This window comes from Lactuca serriola, chromosome 6 (assembly GCF_051521515.1).
Source record: "Lactuca serriola cultivar US96UC23 chromosome 6, Lser_US96UC23_V15, whole genome shotgun sequence".
Taxonomy (NCBI): domain Eukaryota; kingdom Viridiplantae; phylum Streptophyta; class Magnoliopsida; order Asterales; family Asteraceae; genus Lactuca; species Lactuca serriola.
The window spans coordinates 17,902,621-17,914,299 of NC_136413.1; the positions used below are offsets into that span (position 1 = coordinate 17,902,621).

The 11,679-nt window shown below is 39.3% G+C and overlaps 1 protein-coding gene across 1 annotated transcript; it reads left to right on the forward strand.

The window, feature by feature from the left end:
• The first annotated feature begins 10,456 nt into the window (after nt 1–10,456).
• LOC145059542 (uncharacterized) lies at nt 10,457–11,470 on the forward strand. The gene has a single exon (XM_079007383.1). The coding sequence runs from the start codon at nt 10,457–10,459 to the stop codon at nt 11,468–11,470; it is 1,014 nt and encodes a 337-aa protein (XP_078863509.1).
• Nucleotides 11,471–11,679: the final 209 nt, after the last annotated feature.

Here is an 11,679-nt window from a genome sequence, read left to right on the forward strand (position 1 = left end):
TCGTAAATGCGCGACGTAATTGTGCGTCGTAAATGAGCGTCGTAAATGCGCGTCGTCTATAGACGACGCGCAAAAGCACGTCGTCTCTCTTTATGACAGGGCCTTCCTTGAAGCGCATTTGCGCGTCGTCTGAGCCTTTTACTACGTGCAATGAGCGTCGTAAAAGGTTGTTTTTCTAGTAGTGTTCTTCTATTCGATGTCTGATGAAATGGTATTTTCTATCAATGTGTCTGGATCTCCCATGATCCCTTGATTCCTTGGATAAGGCAACGACACTTTCACTATCACAGAAAATTTCCATTGGCTCCTTTATAGCTGGTACAACTCCAACGTCTCCAATGAAGTTCTTCAGCCATATCGCCTCCTTTGCGGCCTCACTTGCTGCTATATACTCTGATTCACAAGTTGAATCAGCCACTGTCTCTTTCTTGGAACACTTCCAAGAAATTGCTCCTCCTTTTAAGGTAAAGACCCAGCCTGACTGAGAGCGGAAATTATCCCTATCAGTCTGAAAGCTAGCATCACTATACCCTACAACTCTCAAGTCATCACTCCCATCGAGGGTAAGGACCCAGTCCTTAGTCCTCCGCAGGTACTTGAGGATATTCTTTACATCAGTCCAATGTGCCTTGCCATGGTTCCCCTGATATCTACTAACCATGCTCAAAGCAAAGGCTACATTCGGTCGAGTGCAGGTCATAGCATACATGATCGAACCTACTGCAGAAGCATAAGGTACTTGACTCATTTATGCTATCTCGGCCTGAGTACTTGAGCTCTGAGTTTTACTCAGTCTGGCGTTACTCTGGATGGGTAACTCTCCTTTCTTGGAGTCCTGCATGCTGAATCTCATTAGCACCTTCTCCAAGTAAGTACTCTGACTAAGTCCAATTAGTCTTTTACTCCGATCTCTCATAATCCTTATCCCTAGAATATAGGCAGCTTCTCCTAGGTCTTTCATAGAAAAACACTTCCCAAGCCAGGAATTCACTTCCTGCAAGGTTGGGATGTCATTTCCTATGAGTAGTATGTCATCGACATACAGTACCAAAAAGCTGACTATACTCCCACTAGCCTTGACATAGACACAAGATTCATCTTCACTCCTCGAAAAGCCAAATTCTTTGACTTTCTCATCAAAGCAAAGATTCCATCTGCGAGGTGCCTGTTTCAATCCATAAATGGATTTCTCGAGCTTACACACTCTATTAGGGTATTCTATACTAACAAAACCCTCTGGCTGACTCATATAAACATCTTCAGCTAAAATTCCATTAAGGAAGGCGGTTTTGACATCTATTTTTCATATTTCATAATCATGAAATGCAGCTATGGCTAACAGAACCCTAATAGTCTTAATCTTTGCAACTGGTGAAAAGGTCTCATCATAGTCAACTCCCGGAGTTTGAGAAAAACCCTTTGCAACCAGTTGCGCCTATATATGTGTACATTACCATCCATGTCGGTCTTCTTCTTGAAGATCCACTTGCACCCAACTGTCTTGCGACCTGGTACATTGTCAACCAAGTTCCAAACCTGATTGTCATACATTGACTGTATCTTGCTGTCCATTGCCTCTTTCCATTTGGCAGACTCGGGTCCTGCCATGGCTTCCGCGTAACTGTTAGGTTCATCTAGACTTACCAATGTCTCATCACCGATAAGTGTCTCACCTTCTACAGTAATATGGAAACCATAATAATGATCAGGTGCATTCCTAACCCTTGTGGAACGCATCAGAGGTTCAGACTTGTCAATTGGCTCAACAGGAGTTTCCTCATCGGTTTGAGTGCTAGGGTTTGAAGTTCCTTCACCACTTGACTCTTGAATTTCTTCAAGGTCAATTTTCCTCCCACTGTTTCCTTGGCTTATGAACTCTCTTTCTCTCGAAAGAGACCCCTTCCTCGCTATAAAGACCACATTATCACTAGGTCTGTAGAAGAGGTAACCATAGGAATTCTGTGGGTAGCCGATGAAAATACACCTCTTGCTTCGAGGTTCGAGCTTATCGTGAGTCTCACGTCTCACGAAAGCCTCGCAACCCGAAATCTCGATGTGGTCTAGTTTGGGAACTTTACTAGTCCACATCTCATGAGGAGTTTTGGCAACTTTCTTTGTAGGGACCAGATTAAGGATATGGGCGGCAGTCTCTAAGGCATACCCCCAAAATGAGATTGGTAGCCAAGCTCGACTCATCATGGAACGAACCATATCCAACAAGGTTCGATTACGCCTCTCAGCCACACCATTCAACTGTGGTGTCCTGGGAGGTGTCAATTATGAGATAATCCCACATTCCTTAAGATAGTCGAGGAACTCTGTGCTAAGATACTCACCACCACGATTGGATCGAAGCATCTTAATGTTCCTGCCCAATTGATTCTCGACTTCCTGTTTAAACTCTTTAAACCTCTCGAAAGTCTCTGACTTATGCTTGATTAAGTAGACATATCCATATCTACTATAATCATCAGTAAAAGTCAAATAATAATGATTAGCATCCCTTGTGGTTGTTTCGAAGGGTCCACACACATCCGTGTGTAAAAGATCCAACAAACCTTCACCTCTTTCACAAGAACCAGTGAAGGGTGACTTTGTCATTTTTCCAAGTAAGCATGATTCACAACTATCATCTGACTTTAGGTCAAATGACTCCAAGACTCCATCCTTTTGGAGTTGGCCTATGCGTTTCTTGCTCACATGTCCAAGACGACAATGCCATAATGATGCTTTATCCAAGTTATTATTACTCGAAGAATCAATACACATCACATTATTTCCTAGATTATCTACAATAGATACAACTTCATACACACCATCACAAGGTAATGCTTTAAAATAAATAACATTATTAAAGAAAGCATTTATTCCACCATTTTCATTATCCAAAGAAAAGGTAAACCTTTGTTTGTAGAAAGCATGAAAGGAAATAATATGTCTTGCCATTTCAGGCAAATAACAACATTTATTCAAATCTAAAATAAACCCACTACTTAGCAACAAAGAATAAACTCCAATCTTGGTGACAGGTGAAGCTTTCCTATTCCCCTTGATCAAGTTTATCTTTCCATGGTCCACATTCTCACTTCTTCTTAGTCCCTACAAATCAGAATAGATATGAATACCGCAATCGGTATCAAGGACCCAAGAGTTAGAATAGGGTGAGTTATTAGATAGAATAGTGTAAATAATTGCATGTTTGGGTTTGACTTTCCCATCCTTCACATCTTGCTGGTACTTTAGGTAGTTCCGCTTCCAGTGTGAGTTTTCATGACAATAGAAGCATTCAGCCTTTTTTGGGTCAGAAAAAGGAGTGACGGAACCTTTCTTGGTTCCACTTGAAGAAGAGCCATCAAGGGTCCTAGCCTTAGTACCCTTCAAAGATCTCTTCCTCTTCTTCCCTCTACCATTCCCGATTGCCAAGACAGGGGCAGAGTTTGGAGTAGGAGTAGGAGTGTTTACAACTGAATTACCTTTAAGACCTATTTATGCGGTCTTTAGGAGTCCCTGAAGTTTACTGAGTGTGACTTCTTCCTTATTCATGTGGTATGCCATGCGGAATTGATCATAACACGAGGGTAAGGAGTGCAAAGTGATATCTATTACAAGCTCCTCGGGGAAGTTCACATTAAGCTTCAGCAAACGATCCACATACCTTTGCATTTTCTGCATGTAGGCCATAACGGATTCTCCGTCCTTCATCCTGGTTGTTATCATGGAAGAGATAATTTCATACCGCTCTTGACGAGCACTCAGATGGTATATTTTCATCATATCTTGGTGCATCTCAAAAGGGTAGTAGTCCTCATAGGACTTCTGGAGTTTAGCTGTCATGGTGGCCATCATGATGCATGTCACTTTGGTGGGATCTCTTTCATGAGTCTGGAAGTCAGCGATCTCCTGAGGAGTAGCAGTGGACTCATCAATCTCCTTCAGCTCCTTATCGAGGATATATTCCTTGTCCTCGTAGCGAGTCACCATCCTGATGTTCCGGATCCAATCCATAAAGTTGGAACCATCGAAGATGACCCTCCTACATAGGTTCATGAGGGAAAAGGAGCCGGTAGGGTTTGAGCCAGAAGCAGTGTTGTTGGAAGACATCTGAAAAGAAGAGAACGAGTTTAGTTTAGATATAAAGATAGTCCTTAATAAAACACCCAAATGTAATATTAAGGCTAGGATCCAATCACAATATGTTATAAATTAGAAGAGGTATGTCGTAATCTAAGCTATAACATATTTGAAAGGTAGGTGAACGACAATTCACCAATTTCCACAAAAAAAACGAAATATAAACTATTAGGTTTTTTTAATTGGTTCTTAGAAATTCCTAGATTCTTTTGAGATTCAATGAACTTTTCAAATACATGTTTCAATCTCGAGTGTGCCCTTCAATTTTTGTGACTGGAATACCAAGGATCATAAAACGAGGTGTCAAGTAACCATGCAAATCACTTGGTACCCTTAATGTTTATCACTCAATCGATGTGCTGGTTAACCACACGCGCTCCACCGATACTATGATAAACTTTAAGTTACCCTTTACCTACCTTGTTAAGTCCAGGTTAGTGTGCCGGTTAACCACACACGCTCCACTAACGACTTAATCAAAGTGTAAAGTATAATTTCATGGATTAGCACCTTATTCACATTTTCCTAAAGTAACTAAGATTGGGAATTTAATAAAACATTTAGTTACTTGAAAATATTCATCATACCTTTAAATAAGAATTTAGAAGTCCTTGTCCTACCAGTTCGGCTAACGACCCTCCACAGATCAAGGAAGCGGTGGGTGAGAGTGGACACCCATTAAGCTGTCATTTTATAGGCAGCAACATTATACCCCCCCCCCCTTATAGACCAGCTTCATGAATGAGGCCCACTAACGGTAAGACGACTTGCTCTTATATATATATATATATATATATATATATATATATATATATATATATATTCTTAACTTATAATATTATAAAGTATAAGGGTTGATTTTTAGCTTTTAAAAATCTAGGGGTTGGAACTAAACTTTATTATGTGACTTTACATGTTCCAAAACTTGAGGGCAAGTTTTGTAACTTTACAAAACCTTTCACATTCATAACTTATGAGTCATTAAAATGAAGACTCTTCATTTTATAACTTATGTGTTCTTTTAATGGCTTTTAACACAAATAGACTTTTGGTTATCCACAACTTGAGGACAAGTTATGGACTCCATTAAAACACATAAAGATCATGAATTAATCATATAAACAAGTAACTCCTATGATCTATCAAGAACTCATAAGAACATGAACATTCATATCAAAATTTCAAGAACATATGAACACATATAATCATGTAATTTTGATATTAGCCATTGACAATGCATTAGAACAACCATTACACCACCTAGAATAAGTTGTATAACACCAAAACAGTTTAGGGTAATGTTTCTAGTCCATTTCCAGCAACACAAATCGAATTTCTGCATTTTGCATGGCCAACTCGTCGAGTGCACGAACTGACTCGCCGAGTTGGTTGCATTTTCACTTGGACTCGTCGAGTCCTCCCCATGGACTCATCGAGTCCCCTGTGCAGACAGTAAAAAATCGATTTTCAACACTATTTTGCATCAAGTATTCACAAACAAGCCTAGGCTCTGATACCACTGATGGGTTTTGAGCATTCTAAAACCCCTAAGTGTATATGCACCCCTAGAAAACCTTGGATCCATGTTTGTCTAAAATACATGCAAAATATGATTTCCAAGGTTCATAAACCTATCTTGCATACATGGGGAACTTTTAATCTAAAAGATGGCTAGTATTACATACCTTGTAGTTTATTTGATTCCTTGGAAACCTTGAGATCCTAGCACCCCAAGTGTGACGCCTCAAATGCTTCACACAACACCAAATGCTTTGGAATGAATTTTAGAGAATGTGTAACACTCTAATATCGACCTAGCCCTCTTGTATCTTAGTGTAGCCGATTTTTGTGAGTAACTTGTTGCTTATATAGTGTGTCACATCTAGGATTACACCATGTAAACCCTAATGTGTCATGACTCTTCACTTCCATGACCCATGGGTTTGTAAATCCCATGGAGCATCCATGGAGCATCCTATGGGTTTAACCCAACTTGATAATCCATGGAGCCTTTTAGCCCACTATACAAGTTATGGATGATTTACATAATCAGCCCATATATTTAATTAGTTATCTTTTGATCATTTAATTAATTCCAAATTAATTCTTGATCAATGCTAATTAAATAATACTATTAATATATTAGAACTTATAATATATTAATAAACCACAAGTGTTATTTCTCTCATTTAGTCTATTCAAATGCATGATGCCATGCAACCCAAATGGACCTTGCCGGGTCGGGTCAAGTACATACCAGAAATAGTTATGGACTTAGACACCTTATCTAACACCTATGTCAATCTAAACGGATGGGTTATCCACAACCCTAGGTCTATCAGTAGTCCTGAGGACTATCAGCAGTCTTGGAGTTATCAACATGTTTAAGAATACTCATACATCCACCAATTACTAAGAATCAGCTAGTCTAATATGCACACCACCATGACATAGGCAATACGGTGACAAGACTCACATGAAAACTCATTATAAGACAAACAAAACCCACCAATAAGAATCCCAATATGAGCTACTAATATACCGCCATGACTTCTCCTGCAAGCCAGCGCCCCACAACAGCCCGACTCTACTTACCGGTCACCGATCCACCAACGACAACAGTATACTACACAATGCCCATCCATACCACACAACTAACAAACAAACACATGAGTCTCTACTATACAACTGGAAGACCCACTCACACAAGTGAAATCCATGATGGCTCACGACACATCATGACTCCATGTAGTCATTTTCATGAGAAGCTCACAACTTCTCACCGACCCTTCCATCACCCAACCACAACCATGAGGACTCCCGATCAACATTCATAGTTTATTTTATTTCCTTCTATGCATTAGTTTATTTTATAATTTTTAAGTCTTTTTATTGGTATTGCATTTTATATTCTTTATTTTCTTTATCATGGATTGTGTCGGGTACTTTCTATTATACATGAGATATTTTGCAGGGTTTTGGAGCTTGTTGCGGTTGCGGTTTGACTGGAGTTGGGCTTGGTAGGCTTCTCGATGCATTATTGGGCTTTACGGGTCCATCGACGGAGATTTGGGCCTAAATAGTTGAAGATTTGGATGAAGTGGGCTAGTAAAGATGGCATGGATTCTTATTTTGGGCTTGGACTATCCATATATAAAGCTTGAAGATGATTGGTCAAATTTGAATCATGTGATGTGTGGAGGGGACCAAGGGAATCTTGGGCAGTGGGGGTGTGTAGTGTAGAAAAATGAGCCAATAGCATTCCAACAATATTTGTGAGGGTGGAGTTTCAATCATTGGCAGAGCATTATAAGGGCCCGGGGGGGTTGTGGCCCCCAGTGATTTTTTGGTCCTAAATTTCCCTTATAGTTTCATTTTATACATTTTATACCCAAAAATATAAAATATTGTCATTGCCCCCCCTGGTTACCAATTTTTTTATATATTATATATTTGCCCCCCCCCCCCCCCCGAATCAAATGTTGAAGCTCCACCCTGGTCTCAGTCGCGCAACACTTGCGAGGGTACCCACGTAACTACACACTTTTGGGCATTTTGGTCATTTTACTCACCGTTTACTTGGGGGGTTAGGTCTAGCAGCTCATTCTTTGATTTGACACCATTAGAGACCATTGGAGGCGATTTGTGGAGCTTGATACTCATTCTTCTCATCTTTCTAAGTAATTGGTAGTTTCTTGATGCAATTATACTTTTGTGATTGTTATTTTGTTGCCATGAATGGCTAGTTTCTCTATTTTGGTTAACTTTGGCTAAAACCCGTGGATATTTGTGGGTTTTGAAGGATTTATGCTTAATTGTCATTTATCTTATGTTTATGATTCTAGTTCATATTTCTTATGCTTGTTTAATACTTTGATCCTGATCTTGGTACTTGAATGAGCATTGAATCATTGAATTTACTTAGAACAAGGGCTTTATGATGGTAGAAATCATCTATAGCTTATGAATCATGACTCCTTTGTGGACGTGTAAGCATTGACATCCTCTAGAAATTAGGGATATTCCTTCATTCTTAATGCTAATCAACTTTCTTGGGCTCAATTGCTTGAATTGAATCCTTCATTTTGATTAAGAAGGTGTGTCGTGGGCTTTCCCAACCTCCATTCTACCAATGAGGAATCTTAGCATATCATGCTTCATGATTATTATAACCAATTTGGGATGAATGATGAGCTTCATAGTGAATCCTAATGATAAACACACAAATATTCATTGTGTTGAATTGCCTTGGTTAACCAATTCTCCCCAATATTTGAGCATCTCACCATCTTGCTTAATTGCAAGCTTTTTAGTTATTCAAGTCTTTTAGTTTTCAAGCAATCACAACACCCCCCCCCCCCCCCGCCCTTGTATTTAGTTAGTTTTGTTACACTAGTTTTATTGGATTGCATTGGTGATTGAATACAACCATTTCCCCGAGGATCGATACCCCTTTTTACCATTATATTACGTTTTATTTGCAAACAAAGGGTGTAATTTGCTTGGTGGACTTGACATCCAACCAAGTTTTGGCGTCGTTGCCAGTGAAATTGGTTATTGTTATTTGATTGTTTATGCCTAGGTCTAAAAGAATCGATGAGCTACTCTACAATTCAGAGATTGAAAATGAAGCAGAAAGGTTGAAAAAGTTAGCCAAACAAGCAAAGCAAAAGCAACTCGTTCAAGCTTCTCCCTCTTCTCCACTAAATAACATAGAAGATCAAGTTCATACTTCAAGTGAGACCGACACCGAACAGAGTTCTCCAATTGTTGGTCATTCCTTTGAAGACATTCCGTTTGAAAACTACATAGCCATGAATCACACTCCACCTCACAATCCCAACCCAAACCCAAACCCAAACAATCAAGATGCCAATACCCCACCCCAACAACCAAGACAACAACAAACACCAAGAACCTATCATAGATATGCCACCTTGGAATCAACCTCATCCTCACCCAAATCAACCTAATTATCAACAACCACAACCATAAAACCAAAACTTCCACCAAAACAACCAACCTCAAAATAATGCTTTTCAAGTTTAACAATAACAAGCACATCAACCAAATCAACCTAATTACCAACTACCTTCAATGTACCAATACCCAATGTACCCCCAACAACATCCCCTCTACAACCAATATCCTAACTACCAACCTTATCCACCACGAATGTACAATCACCAACAATACCCATACCTACCTTACCAACAACCTTCCAATTACATGCAACAACATCCCAATAACCACAATCCACCCAATCCCCCTTAAGAGTTAACACTTCGACAAATGATGGAGACAAATGTTACTCACACACCTCTTGGTAGTGTTTATCCCACAAACCGCCGAGGGATTGAATTAAAGACAAGTTTCATACATTAACTCACCAAGTTCCATGGTTTGGATAGATAAGGTCCTAAAAGGCATTTGAAGTCCTTTCATATGATATGTGTTAGCATGTTGCCCGAACATGTGGCATTGGATGATTTCAAGCTAACCACCTTCCCACTCACCTTGGAAGATAAAGCTAGAGAGTGGTTATTCCACTTACCACCGGGATTTATTCACACATGGGAAGAGTTATTTAAAGCCTTCAATAGTAAGTTCTATCCCACCTCCCAATATCAAGTCAAAAAGTGATATTTTGGGGATTCGTCAAGGGGAGAATGAGACTTTTCATGATTTTTGGGAGCAATTGAACAACTTGTGTACAAGTTTTCCTCAACAGAACGTACCCAAATAACTACTTTTCCAACAATTTTACGAGGGTATGAATGAAAAAGATCGGAGGATGATTGATGCTCCAAGTGGTGGTGACATCTTAAACAAGACACCTCAGGAGATAAGATAACTTTTTGGTACCATTTATCAAAATCAAAGAAACTTCAGGCCTCGAAGTTAAATGAAGAGAAATTCCCCAAAAATGTTGATGAAGTTAGCAATGCCCAACACTTGGAATCAAAGCTCTTGGATTTTACTAATGTGTTAAGTCAAATGGTGGTGGGAAGTGGTCAACAATTGATGGTGTGTGGTATTTGTACAATTATAGGACATTATACAGATAAGTGTCCCTCACTTGGAAGTGAACCGCAGGATGTTAATGCCATGGGAGGATTTCAAGATCAACCAAGACCCATACAACCCAAATTGGAGGAATAACCCAAACAACCCATACCCACCAAAGAAAAACCCACCATATGTTATAATGAGACCCCAACATCCACAATATCCTTCCCAAAAACTTCAATATCCACAAATATCTTATACCCCTCTTAATTAGCAACAACCTCATTAACAAGTCCAATCAAGTGGTAACCATGAAATGAGTCTTCAAGAACTTGTTACTTCTCTTGCTCAAAGCCAAACACAATTTCAACAAGAGACAAAGAACACCTTCTCCAACATTCAATCAAAAATTAGAGACTTGGCCACCGCTCTCAACAAGATGGAACAAAGGGGTAAACTTCCATCTGAAACAAAGAATCTGAATGTGAGCGCCATAACCTTGAAATGTCAGAAAACACTCGGAGAAAGAAACCCCAAAAGATTTTCAAGAGATGAAGATGATGAGGTTATTGTTGTTGCACCTTCAAGGGTGGTAGTTCCTCCAAAGGAACTGATTGTGACAAATATTGAGCAAACCAAATCTTCCAATAAGACCATCAAGCCATTGGTCATACCACCACCCTTCCCTTCCCGATTAGCCACTTTAAAGAAAAAACAGGAAGAAAATGAATTCTTTGAAACTTTCAGCAAGGTCCAAATCAACATTCCACTATTAATGTCTATTAATCAAATCCCAAGATATGAAAAATTCCTCAAGGATTTGTGCACTAAGAAGTGGAAATTCAAGGCAAATGAAAAGATTCAAGTCAATGAAAACGTGTCTGCGATTATCCAAAAGAAGTTACCTCGCACATGCAAGGATCCAGGAATATTTGCTATCCCTTGTACCATTGGTGATTTGCATGTTGGAAGTGCCATGTTAGATCTTGGAGCCTTGATTAATGTGATGCCATATTTAGTTTTTCAATCTCTCGATGTCGGAACTTTGGAAGAAACCAGAGTAATCATTCCATTAGCGGACAAGTCAAGTGTGTCTCCAAGAGGAGTGTTGGAGGATGTGTTAGTACAAGTTAATCAACATTTCTTTATTGCTAATTTTTATGTCATTGATCTTGAAGAGAAGACTCCTTCCAAGTCATCTATGGTCCTCCTTGGAAGACCTTTCATGAATACCACTCACACAATAATTGATGTCCATAAAGGAAAGATAACTATGGATTTTGATGGAGAAACCATTCACTTCAACATCTTTGAAGAAATGAGGCCCTAGCAACATTTCTCCATTGTACAGGGTTGATGCAATTGAGCCAATAACCTAAAAATTGTTTGATTTGTCTCATGGGGACATTTTGGAGATGATACTCAACATAAACCTTGATTGTGAAACTTTGAAGAAAACACTGGAAATGTATACATTAGACTCCGAAGTTGAAGAGATTGTGAAGACTTTAGAATTTAACAACTCAACAAAGAAGGATG